Genomic DNA, 20,408 nt, shown 5'->3' with positions numbered 1-20,408 from the left:
TATCTCGGGTGTACGAGTGTCCTATAATTGCAGTGGAGGGTGGAAAAAGTGGTCGCGGTCTACCGTGGCTCGCGAGGGCCGTGGGAGTCCACACGCACATGCCCTCCACGGTGTGCGTCAGGGGAGACGAGCCCCGCAGGTGCGTAGGAGCGGCCGAGCCGGGGTAGAGGGAAGGGGACCCCGAATGCTCCGGGCGGTGTCGACCGCCGGAGCCAGGAGCGCCCTCGTCCTCGAGACGAGGATCATGAGCCCGGCCACTGAGGAGACCCCCGGAGTGCCTCAGCACTGCCTCCTTCAGAAGCCTCCGACGCGAGACAGAAGTCGTGGTCCGGGACGACAGCTGTTGATCCGGGGCTCCGGCGGAACAACTCCGCGCACGGTGGTATGTCAGCTGCACAGCAGCAGAGAGGAAAGCACTCCAGAGGGTCATCAACACTGCCAAGAAGATCACTGGCTGCTCTCTCCCCTCCCTAGATGAACTGTACAGTGCAAGGTGCCTTAAAAAAGCTCAAAACGTCATTAGGGACCCATCACACCCCGGACATAAACTCTGAACTGCTGCCCTCTGGCAGAAGATACAGGACAATAAAATGCCGGACAAACAGGTTCAAGAACAGTTTTTACCCGAGAGCAATAGTGTCGCTGAATGCAATCAAAACATAAAAAGAATGGGTGCTGTGCAATAATGTGTATGACAATGACAATAAAAATCTATCTATCTTCTCTTTGTCTTGTGAAGTACTTTGTAACTTTGTTTTGAAAGGTGCTTTATAAATAGTATAGTAATAATAATAATAATAATGCTTTTGAATTACTGGTTCAAGTATACATGTTCTATTCTCATGTACTAGTAATTTAATTTAAATTAAATTAAATTAAATTAAATTAAATTAAATTAAATTAAATTAATATATATCTATACAAAGTTTTAAAATATTTTTCTGTTGGATGCACTAATATTTTGGTGAAATAGTGATAGTGATACAATCTCTGCACTGAATCAAAGGTGAAGGAGGAAACACATTCCCTGACATTTGTGGAGCCACCATACCTCTGAGAGGGTTAGAAAGACTGTCTTTGCCTGAGCCACCTGCCACCTGCCACCTGCCCATCCCCCACCTGTCCTGTCCCGTCTCCCCCTCCCGCCCCCCGCCCACTGCGCAGTTTCAATGTCTGACCTTCAATTGAAGCCAATTAAGAGTCAGCGGCACTGAAACGCAGCAGGAGACAGGAGGAGACAGAAGGAGACGACAGACAGAGACGATAGAGACGACGGATGGAAGAAGGAGAACAAACGAAAACTAAGTAAGTACATGAAACTGTTTTAGTAATTATTAATTAGACTAATCATTGTCGCTAACGTGTTTGCAGCCAGACGCTCACTCACAGCAATGTTAAGATGGTTTGCTAATGCTAACATGACCTAGCTTTTAACAGTTGTGGACTTGTCTTTTTGCCACTTAAGTTACTTTTACTTGGCTTACTTTATTAACGTTACTGTAATATTCAGGGTGTGGGAGGAAAGGGGAAAGTTTAAGGAGCATTTAACCTGCTACAGCCGACAGTAGCTAGCGTTAGCGTTAGCTTCCAGTGTTGAATAACTACTAGAATGATTACTTCATTTAACTACAGGCTTTAAAATCTTGAAAGAAAATAATTAATTACTCTTCCTGTTCTTCTCAGTTCTCCTTAGTAACCCGGTTACTGTAAACCCGTGTGTACATGCTGCAGATCAATGTTGATGATAAAAGACGCTGCTGCTTCCTAACTGGTTTGTATCTGGTGCCTGGTGTCGGAGCAGCAGCGCAGTGACACAGAAGCGGAGGAGATTTTCTTCTTCATTTTCACAAATAGAATAAAGGTTTCACAGATCAGAAACTGTGTTATAATGAATGTTTAGCCTCTGTAGATTAATCTAGTCCAGATTTGAGAAGTCTGGGTACAGTGGTTTTTGATCTGGACCTGGTCTAATGAGGTCTGTAGGTACCAAACAAAAACGGTGAAATCTCCCCTTTAGCATTTTCACAAATAAAATAAGCGTTTCACAAATACAATAGCCAGTAGTGTCAGGCAAAGTTAATGTCTTACCTAAAATGTCTAAAATGTTTTTACATCAAGAAGTGTCACAAAAACAGACAATCAGTGTACAAACAGTCGCACTGCACGTTACGTTAATTTCCCCTTAACTTTCCCCTTAAGTGCCGAATCGGAAGCTGGCGAATCGGAGGCTAACTTCAGCGTCGTGCGCTGAAAGTGTCGGCATGCAACAAACAGTCAAATATCCAGCGGTGGAAACCGACTTATTCAGAATTCTACAGGCTGATTTGTGTTAGTTTCAGTTCCAGTCAGACTTTGGTTGCAGTTATTGTAAATCCTGGGACGATCTCTCTTTCATCCTGCCTCTACAGGCAGTGCTGTCTGTCTGACGCTGCACGTGTTCACATGTAGAGACACATCAGAGTTCTGCAGGAGAAACTTGGCTGCTGCTGCAAAATGTATATAGCAGAAACACTGGCTGTTTTGTTGACTGACATATAACCAGGTTAACTGTAGAGCAGCTGGTCACCCCTCAAATCACAGGTATTTTTATTATACGGTTAAAAGTGATGCATTTCTAGGTATACAGATGTTACTTATAATAACTGTGTTGTGTTTAACCTCTTGTAGATGGTGTGCACGATCCACCAGGCTGAGGGCACGCTTACAGCGCCTGAGGGAGCATCACAGTAAATGCTTATCCAGGCACATGGAGCAAGAAAAACAACAAACACAGGTAATGATGATGGGGCTCTGATTTTCAAATGTGATTCAATATCCATACATTCAAAAATCTGATTTTATACAAAGACTGATCTGTCTTTTCAAATGGGCCTCTTACACATTATGTTTAAAAAAAATTTAAAAAAAAAGAAAAAGAAAAGTTTTAGTTTTAAATAAAGAACAGATGCTTTGTGAACCTCATATTCTGGAGAAATGATAATGAATGTGTCTGCCTGTGGTGTTTAGCCCTCAGAAGGTCCAAACCAAGAGGGGGAGATCTCATCGCTACCAGAACTTCCATCTGAGCTGTTTGCAGATTCCAAGAGTTTGGTAAGGCGAGCACTTTTAGGTTGTTCCATATGAATATATGCCCCCTAATAGTTTACTTCACCCTGTTATTGTTACTAACCAGTTATAATGCAAGTATTCTCCCAGGTAATTAGAAGTTACTGTAGTGAGTGAGATTGCACTATGTTTGAGATGTGGGTGTTTGAGACAAAATAATTCATTAGTTGTTGTGTGCAAGCTGCAGGCTGTCACCAAACCTAAAACTACATGTGGCAAACACTGTCTACCAGTTTGCTATTGTTACCAATAGGAAAATCTACTGCATTTGGAACTATAAGCATGTACTCTATCTGTCCTTCATATCTTCTGGCCTGCAGCTCCTTAGCTTTTTCATAATGTGCAGGTTCGTGTCAGTGTGTGTTAAGCTGTCTGTAGCGGCTTATTTAATTCATAAAATAGTCCGCTGAGAGGCAAGCAGGCTCCTTACTATGACTCGCTGAATGAAAAACCATAATCCAGTTCGAGCTGTGTTTGTTGACTTTATTAACAGAAATTATGGTCAAAATTAAATGGAAATTGCGGTCAAAGAAAAAATATAGGGCCTCGCTCAACCTTCTTTGTCTAATGCGACGCCGACAAACCACGCAGGTGAAAATAATGTGGGACCACACCCACTTCCTCTTACCAGGAATAATAAGATAAATAATAATAATGTGCACTGCCTAAACAAAAGAAAACAATTCAAAATAGATGCACATTTTGGCTTCTACAATACCGGCCCCTACTTATTATATTTCAAATAATAATTACAATTAAATGCTCACAAAATTCTAACACACAATATTTCAATATTTTGTGTAGATCTTCTTTCTTCTTTCATATGGACAGAGTTTATCAGTCTTATAAGAGGAGTGGTCTTCACCACCTCACTCTTAATTAATCAAGTCCATAGTCTAATTTGTGCGGTTGGTAAGGTCAATGTCAGGGGTCAATAAAAAAGGTCAATTGGGATTCGCCAAAAAATCCTCTGCTTCCAATAGAAGACAGATCTTGTTGATGGGTCTGTTCAGGAAGCCGGTCTTGGTCTTGACCTGAACATGACGCACAAGCCCCTTTTTGTCCATGATGGTCTCGACGATTTTGCCAGTTAGCCAGGAGTTTCGAGGTGCAGAGTCGTCCACGATGATCACGATGTCTCCTGGTGTGAAGTTGCGTCTGATGTTAGACCATTTCTGTCGTTCCTGCAGTTGGGGAAGATATTCTTTTGTCCATCTTTTCCAGAACAAATCTGACATATACTGAACTTGTCTCCACCTGCGGCGAGCATATATGTCTTCTCTCTGAAACTGTCCTGGTGGCAGTGATGGTGTGGTCTTAAGAAGCAGAAGGTGATTCGGGGTAAGTGCTTCAAGGTCATTCAGATCTGTGGAGGCCTTGGTGATAGGACGACTGTTAAGAATGGCTTCAACTTCACATAAAACTGTGTGAAGACCCTCCTCATCAAGGTTTTGCACATTTAGGGTGGAATTAAGAACCTTTCGCACTGATCTAATCAATCTTTCCCATACACCTCCGTGGTGTGAGCCAGCAGGGGGATGGAAGATCCAGTTGATTCCCTTTTGGAGCAGAGTATTATGAATCTGATCTTGATTCCAGCTTTTAATCGACTCCCTCATCTCACGTTGAGCTCCCACAAAATTGGTGCCATTGTCGGATCGTAGCTCTTTCACTTGACCACGTCTGGCTATAAAACGGCGGAGGGCGTGGATGAAAGAATCTGTGTCCAGTGATGATGCCACTTCAATGTGAACTGCTCTTATAGCTAAACATGTGAAGATGACACCATAGCGCTTCACAACAGTCCGTCCACGTTTCACTCCAAAGGGCCCAAAATAGTCAACGCCAACATATGTGAAGGGGGGTTCATCAGGAGAGACTCTGTCCAGTGGTAAGTCTGCCATCTGCTGTTGTCCGGGAGTAGCATTTAAACGCCGACAAACAACGCACTTTGACACAATTTTCCTGATTGATACGGTGGCACCAGGAATCCAATATTTCTGACGTAGTCTCGCTAGCATATGGTTGCGACCACCATGACCCACCTCTTCATGAACATGTCGAAGAATTAGTTCAGAAATATGAAACTCTTTGGCCAGTATAACAGGATGTTTCATCTCTTCTGGCATTGCTGCCCTGCTAAGTCGCCCACCAACTCTCAATACATCATTTTCCAGAATGGGGTTGAGTTTATGAATGTGGCTTGTCCTCTTCACATTCATTCCTTTCTTCAGACTTGAGATTTCATCTGCAAATCTTTTTCTCTGGCAAAAGCAAATAATCTCCATCTCAGCATAAGCCAGTTCTTCAACTGTGAGTCCACTGTTTTCCTGAGCCTCACCATTTCCTGTTTTCTTTCGTTGCAGATTTTCTTGGTGGGTGCTATCTGGATGAAGCTGAGCATGAGCACCATGTGCTTGTTTCCGTTTTCTGCTATGATGTAGAAGCGTTCTCTTAACTTTGAGAATCCATGCTACTGCTCTTTTCAAATCAGTCCAGGATGAGAAATGGTGGATTAGACGGGTTATTGGATCTATTTCATTTGCCTTTGCCTGAGTAGCATTGATGGTTATGCTCCTGACTTCAGAGTCTTTTGGTGAGATTTCTTCTAGTCCATCAGGATTTTGAGGCCACTCTCCTGGAGGCAGAAGAAGAAACTGAGGTCCAGATATCCAAATTTCTTTCTTTAGAAAAGACATAACTGGTAAACCTCGGGAGGCCAAATCTGCTGGGTTGTTAGCTGTGTTCACATATCTCCACTGTGATGGATGTGAGACTTTGGTAATTTCAGAGATTCTGTTGGCTACAAAAGTTCGGAACCTTGTGGTCTTATTGTTGATGTATTTGAGAACAGAGGTGCTATCGGTCCAAAATACGGATTCTGCTAGCTTCATCTGCAGCTCTTTTCTCCACATTGTGTCCATTCTGCTCGCCATGGTAGCAGCAGTTAACTCCATTCGGGGAATGGTGGCTGGTTTTAATGGAGCCACTCTTGCCTTCCCCATTATGAACCCACAATGTGCCTGGTCGTGCTTGTTGTGCAGTAGCAGATAGCTAACAGTTCCATATCCGTCCTCACATGCATCAGCAAAATGATGCAGTTGCGCGGATGTCACTGTTCCAAAGTTCTTAGGTTTAAGGCATCTGTCAACCTTAAAGTCTTCCAATTTATGAAGCTCTTGAATCCAACTCAGCCATTTCTGTACGATGGAGTCTGGTATTGTATCATCCCAACCAATCCTTTTCCGACACAAATCTTGCAGGATCTTCTTGGCAGTCAGGACTACAGGTGCCAATATTCCTAGGGGATCATATACTGAACTGACTATTGAAAGAATCCCCCGTCTGGTGAGAGGTCTGTCTTTAAGGATGATTTTGAACTTGAAGACATCGGATTGAACACACCATTGAACACCTAACACTCTCTCCACAGGAAGATTGCCACTGTCCAAATCCAGATTTTTCATTTCTTTTGCTCTCTCTGTTTCAGGTATGGCAGCCAACACATGACGATTGTTGCTTATCCATTTGGTAAGTAGAAAGCCTCCCTTGAAACAAATTGCTCGTAGGTCCTGATAAAGAGCTATTGCATTCTCTCCTGAAGCTGCTGAGGCAAGGCAGTCATCAACATAAAAGTTGTTCATGATGGTGTCTACAGCTTGCGGGCTGAATTGATCCATATTGTCCTCAGCGCATTTCCGAAGGGCAAAGTTCGCACAACTTGGAGATGAAGTGGCTCCAAATAGATGCACTGTCATTCTACATTCCACCATGTTCTGACTGTAGTCTCCATCAGGCCACCATAGGAACCGTAAAAGGTCACGGTCTTCATTTGGTACTTTCACCTGGTGGAACATTGCTTCGATGTCTGCAGTGATGACGACAGGTTCTTTACGGAATCTAGTTAAGACTCCTATCAAAGTACTGGTCAGGTCTGGCCCCTGTAGGAGCTGAGAATTCAATGAAACTCCCTGAAATGTCGCTCCACAGTCAAACACCACTCGAAGTTTTTTCTTTTGTGGATGCCAAACTCCATGGTGTGGCAGATACCATTTCCTGCCATCACTGCGTTCCAAGACATCACCTGGCACCATCTCTGCATAACCTTTAGATAACATGTCTGACATGAAGTTGTTGTAGTCCAAATGAAAGGTAGAATCTCTTCTAAATCTTTTCTTTAGGTTTAGTGTTCGTTGTTCTGCAACACTTCTATTGTCAGGCATGTGGATTTTCCTCTCCTTTAAAGGTAATGCAATGCAATAATGACCATTGATTAGTTGGGCAGATTTTGAAACTAAATCCAAGAATTGTTGATCTTCCTTTGAGGGTTCTTGGGCATCCCTGATGCATTCAGGAAAGTCAGTCTTGAATTGTTGTTCCCACAGCTCATCGAGCTTCATGACTGCTATCCTGTTCACATTTATCACAGACTTCTCTTGAACATAATTTCTTCCTCCTAAAGGGCCATTCACCGTCCAACCAAGCCTGGTTTTGACAGCATAAGGTCCGTCTCCCACACTGCGTATTACATCAAGAGGTTCCAGAGCCTTTGGTACATCTGATCCAATTAGCAACTCTATCTCAGAGTTGATTTCAGGCAGATGAACATCAGTCATATGAGGCCACTTATCAATATCATTCTGATGTGGGATGTTTTCTTTGTTCACAGGCATAATTTTCTGAGTGTATATGCTTGGCAGATCACAAAAATCATTGCTGTCCAGTCCACCGACTTCAAGGCCAGAAACGATGTTAGTTTCAACCACTTTCCTTTGTCCCATAGTTTGCAATAGAATACTTGATCTCTTTCCCTGAAGATTAAGCTTATTCATTAATCCTACTGTGCGAAATGATGCAGTGCTACCTGGATCGAGAAAAGCATAAGTATGCACAGTCATGTTTCCTTTTTTTGCTTTAACTTGTACAGGCACTATTGAGAGCTTGCAGTTGTCTTCACCGGCCCCACTAAGACCACTTGTCTGAACAGAGGCTACGGCGGTGTCTTTAGCCCCTTTCTTTGTTTCTGCCTGCTCTTTGTCCATGTTCTTCCTTCTCTGGTGGATATGCAGCATTTTAGGATGCTTTAAACTGCATATATCGCAACTGAGTCTCTTCCTGCAGTCTTTGCTGATATGTCCCTTACACAGACAGCCAAAACAAACTCCATTTTCTTTCAGGAAAGTGATTTTCTCACTATGTGCCCTTTTTTCCAACTGTGGACACTTCTCCAAAGCATGTCCACCTCCACAGAACAAACAACTCCTATCCACAGGTGAGTTTTCCTTTGTTCCTCCAATTGTCTTTTCTGCAACCGTCGCAGTCGTGGCAAAGATATTTCCTTTTATCCTTGAATGAGGCTGTGTCTTGGACCTCCTTCCATTTTGGCTCGTTGCATCCTTGATGTCCCCAAATAGTGGATCTGTTATGATTTTTACTTGCCTTTCCAGGAAATCCACCATGTCTTTAAAGGTAGCTTTTTGATTGTTTTTCTCCTGGAGATCACAGGCCACAGTTCTCCATTTATCCCTCAGCCGGTAAGGCATTTTCTTTATGATGGCTAGCATATTAGCGGGCATGTCAAGCTCATGCATGTAGCTGACATCCTCCATGGCGTTGCAACATCCTCTTAGAAAAAGAGTGTATGCCTGTAGAGCCTTTGTGTCATCTGGTTTTATTGATGACCATGATAGAGCCTTCTCCATGTAAGCTGTAGCAATTTTATGCTCATGTCCAAAATGCTCCTGAAGTAAAGATTTAGCTTTCCTGAATCCTCTGTCAGAGGTCATATGTAAGCAACTCCTTACTAGTTCTCTTGGCTGTCCTCTTGTGTATTGTTCCAGATAATAAAGACAGTCTCTGGGATTGTTGTTATTGTTTTCAATACTGTGTTCAAAGGATTTAATGAATGTTTGGTACTGAAGTGGGTCACCGTCAAAAACTTGAATATCCTTCTTGGGCATGGAAGACAGGCACTGTTGTTGGACTAATAATGCAGTGATTTCATTTTGCTTTTCCAAGACAGAGAATATATTGTTCTGGTCACCATTACTTGAGACAGGTAATGTAGTTGGAGATATCACATGTGCATGTTCACTTGGATTCCTGGTGCTTAGTTGAAGCGTCGAGGGACCTGCGGTGAAAGATTGGATTTGCCTTGCAGCTCTGTCCGTACCTGTTATCTTTGTTGATTGTGGATCACATACACTGTGCTTTAAGGGTCTTTGTCCATGTGTATGTAGGCCAAGTATCTGGGGTTCAAAAGTATCAGTATCTGTTTCAACATCAACTGGTTTCTTTTGTTGTTGTCCTCTCTCAAATTATGATTCCATACCATCAGACACTTTTGAAAGGTTACTTCGTACACTGGATCCTTTTGTAGCACTTAATACTTTCATTTTGGCCATAGTAGCAGCAATGTTTGCTTCCAGTTCCAGTTGTTCCTTTTTCCTCCTCAGCTGTTCCTCCTGTTCCTCCAAGATGTGCTTGTCCTTCAACAGGTTTTGTCGTACAATAAGAGCAGCCATTTCAGCTTGGGCCTTTAAATGTGCAGATGATGCTGTACTTGAAATTTTGGAGCTTGAGCCAGATGAACTTTTCTTGCTTCTTCTGCTTCCAATATTTGACACACTGTCACTTGGCTGTATTTCATCTTGTACATCAGATGTTTCCTTAATGTTCGGTTGACGTAAGGGAATGTCATATTGGTCAATGTGGGCAATTGTTTCTTTTAATTCAACAGGTGCCTCAGGTGAAGTGGGAGAAATATCTGTATCTGCAGCCATTGTTAGTTCTGTAGTCACGGGACCTGTTTGAGGAAACGGCCTTCCAGTTTCAAACAGCCATTGTTTCGCATCTTCCATAATATCTGTCTTGTATTTTGTTACATGTTTAAACCAGTCACTCTGGGTTTCCTGTTCCTTTCGAGGAAGCAATACAATAACTGACTCATGTGCGTCCTTTGCATTTTTGTACAGGTGAGTCAATTTCTCCAATGTGAATTGCACGTCCTTTGCATTTTCATCATTTTTCATGAGCTCTTTAATTTCCTTTATAATCTCTTTAATTTTTTTCACATTTGTTTGTCGTTCCTTCTGAAGACTTTCAATTTTGCAAGCCAAAGCCTTAGCTGTAAGCTTGACTGGTCTCCTCTCATCCACTTCGTCCACTCCTTTAGTGTCACTCATTTTGCATTTTCCAATATGCGAATTTCATCCACAAACACAGCAAAACACTTCACTGATAAACCGCATTCACAACAGCTTAACGGTCGTCAGCACGATTTTCCATTGCATTTTCCATTTCAACAGAGCACGGCAGTCAACGCGTATCAAGCAGTCAAACCAGCTCCAAACTTTCCAAAGACGCGCAGCGCAGGCCAACCAACAGTCCCCAATGGACAAGCGACAGCTCCTCCGACTGTGTTCAAACTTTCAATATACACAGAGGGAATTAAAACAGCCTACCGCTTCCCATGGCCGTGATGCGCTGCTGCTGAAAGTCTTCGCCTCGGCATCAGTCAGTGCGTCTCCTCAATCCTTCCTTCCGGAGAGCGAAAAGTCAATATAATCCAGTGTTCATTCATTCCAAAAAAACTCCGCTGCGCTTGCCGATGCGATCCAAATTCTGTCCGTGCCGAGAAGTTACTATTTTTTCTTTGACTAAGATGTAGCGGCTTATTTAATTCATAAAATAGTCCGCTGAGAGGCAAGCAGGCTCCTTACTATGACTCGCTGAATGAAAAACCATAATCCAGTTCGAGCTGTGTTTGTTGACTTTATTAACAGAAATTATGGTCAAAATTAAATGGAAATTGCGGTCAAAGAAAAAATATAGGGCCTCGCTCAACCTTCTTTGTCTAATGCGACGCCGACAAACCACGCAGGTGAAAATAATGTGGGACCACACCCACTTCCTCTTACCAGGAATAATAAGATAAATAATAATAATGTGCACTGCCTAAACAAAAGAAAACAATTCAAAATAGATGCACATTTTGGCTTCTACACTGTCATTGTTCCAACACACACTTATGTATTACTAAGCGCAGCTGATCTGGGGCGTATACAGTGCGTGGCATAGGTGCGTGTAGTAATACGTAAAGTCAGCAGTTGAGAAATGTAGTGCCAAAGGAAAGGACTGTCTGACGGGAAAAGTAAAACGGTGAAAATGTTCTTAATATAGCGTACACTTAAACTGATATCATTTTTTAGGTGGGCCTTTATTTAGGTGGCTAAAATACGTTTTGCTGTAGGCCCTGTCCACAGCAGTACATCTCTTTCCACAAATGCTCTGGAAGTTATAAATCATGTTTCATATTATTTTTCAATATATTACAGTAACTACTTCTGCCAGTGCTTTATACTGTTTGTTTGTTTTCCCCATAGGAAATGAGCCAAGATTCTGAGAGCAACACAGAGATATGCACCCCTGAAAGTTCACACTCCAGTGTTGCTGAAGACCCAGATGTTCCACCCCTGAGAAGAACAGACAGCATATGGGTAAGTTTGCATGATGAAAACTAGTTTAACTTTTACAAGAGAAAATAAACATAAAAGATAATTCTGGTGATTTTCTATATTTTTCTTCTTCTCAACAAATCTTCATGTTTGGATCCAAACCAACAATGAACTGATCTACTAACAAGTATTGTGTGTGTGTGTATCCAAAGGTTGATATGTCTTATTCCTCCTATTGTGCCGTAGACCTGTGTTGGTGTCCAAAAACATATTGAGATTTGTTGACAAGAAGAAAAAAATAGAAAATTGCCGGCCAAATCCTTTAACATTCATTCCAAGTGCTGCGATTTAGTTGGGTTTGTCTGAACAGCGTTTCTCACAGGATTTTGTGAGACTGTGGGGGGACCTCAGACCCTCTGGGGGCCTGCTCCAGACTAAAATGTTTCTATATTTTTAAGTTAAATGCATCAATCTGGTGCACTTTCAGAGCAAAATTAAGAGGCTAAGGGCCAGATCTACTAAGATCCCAATTTGCTTGTACTAATCTGCGTGCGCAATCTAGAAATTTGCATGTGGGGTTGAACCGCGGTTTGCGGGCGATTTACTAAGAGTGATTGCATTAATGATAACAGGTGCAAACGTGTTGGAGACACGCCTATTTAAATGAGGGTTTAGCGTGTTTCATGGTTTTCAGCACGGCGAGTTTGAGAGAGCGAAAGCGCAAAGTGAAATTCGACCCTTTGGAGTTAGAAGCGTTGGTAGAGGAAGCGAATAAACATTTCAATGAGCTGCAGCAAAGGAATCTGACGGTCATGCAAAGGAACGCCTATGGGAGAAAATCGGTGAAAAAGTTAATGCTGTTGGAAAAAACAGGCGAACAGTGGATGAAGTGAAAAGGAGATACCAAGACATCAGAAGATGAACAAAAGAAAAAATGGTGTATAATAAAAGGTCTTTCTCGCAACAATAACAGCAGCTATGTGTGCGCAATTACGCATACAAACCGTTTGCACCTCCCTTTGAGATGTGTTAAATATAGACGAAGTTTCTATTGGCAAAATGCTTTCCGGTTTGATAAATCACTTTGCGTGTGCTAAATTAATATATTTACATTTTCTCCACCTACAACACGCACAATTGCGTGTAAACGCCCCATGTTGCATATTCATTGCTGCAGACGTACTAACTGAATGCAGACGCGCTATTTTGCACCTTTGACAGACGCAACCCTTTTTGCGCACTGTTATTAAATCAGTTTGTACATTTTTTTGCGTGTGCAAGGAGTTTGCACACGTTTTAATACACACAATCCGGCCCTCCATTTCCAGCTTACCAAAGAATACCTGGAATCGATCTCCAAGGTGTCTGATGGATCAGAATCCTCTATGAGCAGCATTGAAATCAGTGATGATGCATATACTCCGCCAAAAGACTCAACATGTGGAAGCAGTTCAGAGGACTCTTACGATCTCCCAAGCCCATGTTCCATTGGTACTTCTTCATCTAAAGACAATAAGGGAGCAGTAAGTGAAAAGGGTTAGGGTTATATATATATATATATATATATATATACATATATATATGCATCCACATATATTTCAGAGTAAATGTCTTTCTTCATGTCATATTCATATTTGGATTTGTTATCCCTGCTTTTCAGAGGAATTGCTGGAAGCTGTGGACAGTGACCTCTCACAGACTCACAGAGGCAGACTCATCGTTCTGCTCTTCGTCATCAGGTGGGTTACATGTTTAACTGTTTTAACTTCCAACACAATAGGCATTGCTTATCGTGGAGGCTGAGTGAGCATTGAGATCAACCATATGCCAATTTATTAACTTATTAATTGTCTTTTTTTTGGTCAAAGGATCCTCAAGATCTAAAAGAAGACAGTCAACCCCTGATGATTCTGTTGATGACATTGCACCCATAGGTATCCCACAGACCAGTGATGGCCCAGAAACAATCATTTTTACACACTAAATGCACTCCTTGCTATTTGTTAGTTACCTGTCTTAACTTTAGAAAAGCTTTAATTTAAATACATTTACTGATTAATGCTCTTTCTTCATTATTTTACAGGATCCTCAACACCTAAGAGAAGAAAGTCTGACATTGATGACCCTGAAACAGGTAATTCACACACTAAATGCACTCCTTGCTATTCGCTAGTTACCTGCTTGTACAAAAACGATGGGATTAAAATAATAATGTGCTAGGTAGTTCTAATATTTTACCAAATGTACACCAACTGCTTTTGAATTGAATAAATACAATACTGTACTGAAATTAGGCCCTCAACCAGAAATCTGTGGGTGGAGCCAGTCACCTGGGCTCTACCTCAGCTGGCTGAACTCTACTGCAGCAGGTCTGTACACATGTAGCCTATTTATCAGTCTGCTGTGTTGCCAATGACGTCACGCTAATGATAGCCCGCTAGCTGCTTAACACACAAGTCAATGGAGCCGGGTTAGCTCCCGTTAGCACGGCCGTGGCTCAATTAGAGATCGCTACGGCCTGGTTTTAATAAGGTGACAATTCAAATAGTTGGCTTGCATGATATGTTGGTTGGCGCTCGTATGGTCTTAAAACCGCTGCACATTAGACGACGGTAAACTTACACTTTTGACGTGAAAGTCGCGCTCTCAGCTACTCCTTTCGTGAAGTAGTCCGCCATGTTTCAGATCCCGGAGGCGGAGACTTGAGATTTGGAAATCCGTATCCGGCCAGGTCGGGATCACGGTGATCCACCCTGCCAGTGTTTTGAAACACTCAGATAAAGTCAGCAGGATCACCGTGATCCATGACTGAGAAAAGGAGGATTTCATTATCCGGTAAGGGTGTCACGATTTCGATTTTAAATCGAAATCGATCGCAATTTTCCCACCAGATGCATTTTGGAAGCAAACATTGTATCTGATCATCAGATTCAGTAGAAAGTCATAATGTTTTGTCTCCTCTTTTGTAAGGCAGGTCTGCTGTTTTTCATACCTGTTGGAGATCATTTGACAAACCAGTATTCAATTATTTTATTTGCAACAGGTTCAATCATACTAAGTAAAAGAGCAACAAATATATGTAAGTGAAATCATCTTGCTCAACTTTTGGCTACTGAAAGAATCTTAAATGTGGAATCTGGTCTATATTTGAAGAAGAATCTGTCATCTGACAGTCTGGATCATTAGATCCAGTGTTTATTTAATCTAATGTTAAGGTTTCAATCCAACATTAGTTATTTAAATGCTTGTCATGAATTGTGCCGCGCCTAACAGTGGAGATGATTGTTTGCCAATACACACAACATGACTGGTCCCCAGTGGGGGCAAAATTCAGGTTTAAAATTTTTGAGGGAGTTTTTGATGTTTCAAGTCAGACCCTTTAGAAAGGGTGGATCCCACCTGGCTGCTCCCAGTCATTGGACCCCATGGTGTAGTAAAAACGGGTATGTGTGCGTGCGTGCGTGCATGTGTGTGCGTGTGCAAGTAACTGGAACAATTCCTCCAGCTGCCATTGTCAAGACCGATTTATAGCCAGTGTCAGACTAACTTATCGATGGCGGTGTTTCTTCTCTTGGGAAGGATGTGGCTGACATGAGAAGGGACATTAATTAATTAATTAATTAATTAATTAGTTAATTAACTAACAATATTAAAAAGCCACTGTCCCAGCAAGAATATGAATGAGACAAATCTGAGTTGACAGGTGAAGGTCTACACAAAAGTTGCTCAGTTATCAATACAGCTGCTTTTGTCAGTGTTGTTGTTGTTAAAATTGAACATTTTTCTTTCCCTCGGAAGGTTGGGTGACCAACAGTTAAGAGTGATTTGTTTTAAATTTATACAATGTTAGTTAGGGAACCTAACATATGTTCCTTACGCAACTTTTGTTATGTGAGCAAATGTGGGTATTTTATCCAAAAGTATGATCATTTCCTAAACCTAACCAAGTAGTTTTGGAGACTAACCCTAACCAAGTACTTTCATTTGACGTATATTACGTATTTTTGCTAACTTAATCATGGCGCTATTCAGATTGCAAAAGTGAATCAGGTCACACTATGACAACTTGGCACATTTCATTCAGTGTTAATCATGGGATTAAAAGCGCACAAATAAAACTTGAGTCAAGATTTTTTTAAATTCTATTCTAAGGTTTAAATTCAGAGAGGACTGGGCGATCCAAATTTAGAAAACAGAGCAAAAGAGGAAAGTTAACCCTGTAAGACCCAGATATAGAAAAAAATGAGCAAAACATTTTTTGACCTCTCAGATATTGTTTTAGGAGGCCTCTGATGTAGAAATTAAAGAGTTTCAAATTTTTCACATTTTAGTAAGTTTTTAGGGAAATGTTGTGAATTTGCAACGTTGGGCATAGTTGGGAGCAGAATTTCTGTGTTTGTACTCACTTTGTCTGAACAGATATAGAGAACATTTAAGTATTCATTTGCAGGGTTGATTGCTTACTTAGCCCCATATCATAAATTAATTAATAATCACACAACAATCATAGTTTTATGAATAAGCATTTATTCATAAAAATATTGGGAAAAAAATGTATAACAAAATCTACAAAATCAGTATTGGGACTGATAAACTCCTTTTTCAGCCAGCAAAACCTGTCACGGGGTACGGTGTGCATCATCATTGGCTGGGCAGTCAATGGGTTGGTGGTTTTCTTTGTCCATTTCACCTGCATCTTCATTCTCTGAGTCACTTGCATCAGTGTCATCTGAGTCCATTTCAAAGTCGCTCTCTCCATTTTGGACTTTTTTTGGACCTTTCTGCGCTGGTGGCGTTCTGAAATGGAAAAAGTAAAAATAATAAAATAAAGTATGTGAATAATACATATGGGTCTTATATTGTAGTAGATAAACTGAAAGAATAGACAGGGTGGTAGACCATGTGTCGAGGGTAGAGACATCCAAGCGTAAAAACGTTTTTTTTTCGAATTTACTGCCTTTTTTTCAAATTTCTGGCGTTTCCATCCAAGTATTTATTCGCGATTTTTGAAAATGCGAATAAGAAAAGGTGGATGGAAACGCAACTAGTGACGCCCGGGTATCAGCCCACGGCTCCAGCGCCCGTTAGCCAGCTAGTGCGGCTAACGGGAGGGCTACAGACACAGTCACCACCACACAGGACTAGAAGCCCATAGGTGATGATTAAGACGGATTTCATTTTTATAAGTCTAGTGTTTATTTTGGGCAAAAAACTCCGGACTCAACCTTTTAACTGGGTTCATAAAACTCATTCTGTGCCTTAGACAAGATAATAAGGTATTAAGCATCAGAACTGCGCCCCCTGCTGTCGAAAAAGAGCCTCCACAGAGTGGGTTGATGCAGCAGGTGGAAAATTTATATTGATGGTGCTGCTAATCAGTTAGCCCGTTAATGCTTATTAGTTGCTAATAGTAAGAAGTCTCCCACATGTGCTTGTATTATTGTAGTAGGCTATATTAGCTGTTGTGAATTAAGCTGAATGATTCATTCCTATTTGTATTGGTTGTTTACCATTCCTGGTACTGTATAGTTAACCGTGTACCTGCTGTTCTGATAACTGTTTTTTATTCTCTGTTACAGAACCACACACCTTTCATATACCTTTCACACATTTCACCCACACACACATACTCATCTGTCACACTCACACCATCTACCATTCTTAATCAGCAATAAAGAAACTAAAAGGAACATCTGGACTTGCGTATTCTAACCGATGCCACCCAGCGGCCATGAGTGATTCAATCCAGTTTACCATACAGTCCTTACAATAAACCTCCACAACACACTCATCTCTCGTAACATGTTTTACAACAAGAGTTGCAGTTACACCTGCAGCGAGCAGACAGGAAGAGGAGTGTGAGATCCATGCTGCTGTTAGCTGTCACCAGCAGACGGGCATTGACTGTTAGACTAAGTGAAATGTGAGTTTATACTCTGCCCTAGGGATGTAATGATATCAAAATCTACAGTATTTGCCGTCATTTCATACCATACAAATTCTGGTATTCAACCCATACTATGTTTTGCATGTGTTGTATAATCATGTTTGAAACAGAACTTCTCCTCACCTTGTGATATGTGTTGCTCGGTTTTGAGCCAGGGAGCTCCCACAACAAAGTGTCCTGGGAACTCCCAGGGACTGTTATGTCTTGGTAGGGAGGTTTGGCAGAACCATCTTGGATGCCATGTATTTTGACTAGTGACACGAGTTTTGCCAACTATAAGGATAGCAGATTGAAGAACATTTTACTCACTCACTCAATGACTGGCTGTGTGACTCCATTCATGAATGATTTATTAAAACTCAAGAAAGACAGCGTGTGAAGACTTAATTTTTAATTCTTTACTGAATAGATAGAAAACCTTTTGCCACCACAAAAGACCCATGAGATAATTCTATTATAGTCAGGAGAAGTCTCAATTTCAATTTATTTTATTTTCTGTAGGACAGTGTACAGTATTCAACATTCCCTTCTGAAGAGGAAGGGATGTAGCTGTACCCAATTGCAGCCGGGGCTGATTTACATTGGCAGTCCCCCTGCCAGATGTAATTAGGCTCTCAGTGATGTCATCTCTTTTTACACTCCATGGTTGACACTGACTTGTGCATAGGATTGGAATTTACCATTACATTTGATGAGGCATAAAATGACACCTACAATGCACAGTTTGGTATGTCCTGCACAGTAGTACAAATAAATATTGTATTGTCATGACAATTAAAACAATAAACACTAGAATTTTTTAAATTATTATTAGTAAGTGATGTGTGGTTATGGTGTGTATGGCTGCTTATGTATTATGTATTCTGTTTGTATATCACATAGAAGCACTGATAGTAAAACCTGCCAAGAGAGGGTTAATCTGTGGGAGGAGAAAGTCAGAACTACCTCAGGACATACATGAAAGAAGAGAGACCTCAGAACAGAGTGGAGAACAGCGTTTTTTAATAATGTTAAAATTAAGTGACTTGATGATGAACTTGTTTTAACAGACAATGGTATGGACCTTAACATGGACCACAATTGATGCAGTGTCTTAATTGAGGTGTCTTTACATGTTCCAGAGAAGATGCATCGATTTAACACTGACAAACTAATTATTACCTGCTGGTGATCACTGCTATAATGATAAAACTGTGAACCAAATGTAGCTGCAAGAACACTTAATAACACACATTCTGTAACACTCATTACAGAAAATGCATGAAGCTCAGGAGTGTATAGTTACAACTTTAGTTTTGCTCAAATGACAATAACTGTGATAATGAGATGTCGGACAAACTAGTTTCGTAATGAAAATGTGCTCAATCACAATGAAACTGTGGTTTGAACCTGTGAAAATTTTTTTAAAATAAATCAAATAAATACATAACTACATAAATCACTAGCTCCGAACTTTTGATGTCTTTTGTGAACTGTCTTATCTATGAACAATTTGCTAGGGGTGACGTAAAAATGTAAAAAAATCCCAACTTTAGCATCACCTGAAACTCAACTCAAACGCAGACGCTAAAGTAAACTTTACAAGTATAAAAAGACAGCATCAATGGAGCCCCGATTCGACGAGTCAGCATGGCAACGGGGAAGAGGAGGGCTACGTTCTTCACCCCACTGGAATTGGAAATATTAATGCGCTCATATGGTGAGTTTGAGCACGTTTTTAGAAGGAAGTGTAACACCGCTGCAGCAGCAAAAGAGAGGGAGACGGCGTGGGAGTAACACAACATTTCCATATTCTGTTGGCTCCTTGCAATGGAAGACAATCCTTTTATTTCCATAAATTCTGTTTTTCCATGTGACCAAAAACTAAAACCAGTGTGAGAAACATCTTTGTCAAGAGGTATCGCAGGAGAGGGACAGCACATCGACTGCATTGTATGGACAGAACTGTATTATGTCAGTGCACTCCTGCATAGACGTAAAGTAACTTTTCATCAAGTTTCAACATACAAAGATACAGAAGCGGCCTCATCAATCTGCAAGACTGCCTGAAAGACATTAAATCCTGGATGTCCTCTAACTTCTTGCTACTGAATTCAGATAAAACAGAGGTCATCGTGTTTGGACCTAAACACCTCAGGGACACTTTCTCTGATCAGATCGCAACTCTAGATGGCATCACCCTGACCTCAGGTACAACTGCGAGGAACCTTGGAGTCATTTTTGACCAGGACCTTTCCTTCTGCTCCCACAAAAAACATGTGACTAGGACCGCCTTCTTCCACCTGCGCAGTATAGCTAAGATTAGGAATATCCTTTCCCAGAGTGATGCTGAGAAACTGGTGCATGCATTTATCACTTCTAGGCTGGACTGCTGTAACTCTCCTGTCAGGATGTCCGAAAAACTCTCTAAAGACTCTCCAGCTGGTCCAGAACGCTGCAGCGAGGGTTTTGACAGGAGTTAGGAAGAGAGAGCACATCTCTCCCACTTTAGCTTCTGTACACTGGCTCCCTGTAGGATTTAGAATAGACTTCAAAATCCTATTTGCTGACTTATAAGGCTCTTAATGATAAAGCTCCATCCTATCTGAAAGAACTCATTATTCCTTATTGTCCTACCAGAGCACTTCGCTCCCAGAATGCAGGTCTGTTAGTGACTCCCAGTATCTCTAAAAACAGACTGGGAGGTAGAGCCTTCAGTTACCGGGCTCCTTTACTGTGGAACCAGGGGCCTGTTTCAGGAAGCAGGTTTAACAAACTCTGAGTCAAAACCTGAACTCTAGGTTGACCAACTCTGAGCTGTCAAACTCAGAGTTTTCAGTTTCAGAAAAGGTGTTAACAATTAGTTCAATCAATTCTGAGTCAAGGTTACCCTGAGTGTAGCTCGTGCATGAGGATATAAA

At 41.4% G+C, this 20,408-nt stretch overlaps 1 protein-coding gene across 5 annotated transcripts in view; it reads left to right on the top strand.

The window, feature by feature from the left end:
• The first annotated feature begins 1,137 nt into the window (after positions 1-1,137).
• Positions 1,138-20,408, top strand: part of LOC311267485 (uncharacterized protein) — a 33,368-nt gene continuing 14,097 nt past the window's right edge. For 2 of the 5 annotated variants that reach the window (XM_084370574.1, XM_084370573.1), the window contains exons 1-8: positions 1,139-1,305; positions 2,668-2,773; positions 3,007-3,090; positions 11,490-11,603; positions 12,890-13,084; positions 13,222-13,300; positions 13,430-13,495; positions 13,645-13,695. In XM_084370574.1, coding sequence (XP_084226700.1) covers positions 1,277-1,305; positions 2,668-2,773; positions 3,007-3,090; positions 11,490-11,603; positions 12,890-13,084; positions 13,222-13,300; positions 13,430-13,495; positions 13,645-13,695 — 724 coding nt within the window. In that variant the 5' untranslated portion in view covers positions 1,139-1,276. Of the gene's footprint in view, positions 1,306-2,667; positions 2,774-3,006; positions 3,091-11,489; positions 11,604-12,889; positions 13,085-13,221; positions 13,301-13,429; positions 13,496-13,644; positions 13,696-17,140; positions 17,797-18,390; positions 18,665-20,408 lie in introns of those variants that run through there. The other 3 variants (XM_084370571.1, XM_084370572.1, XM_084370575.1) reach the window with 3 other exon arrangements.

This window comes from Pagrus pagrus (assembly GCF_965226575.1).
Source record: "Pagrus pagrus genome assembly, chromosome: 13".
Lineage (NCBI taxonomy): Eukaryota > Metazoa > Chordata > Actinopteri > Spariformes > Sparidae > Pagrus > Pagrus pagrus.
This window is presented reverse-complemented; position numbering and strand designations above follow the sequence as displayed.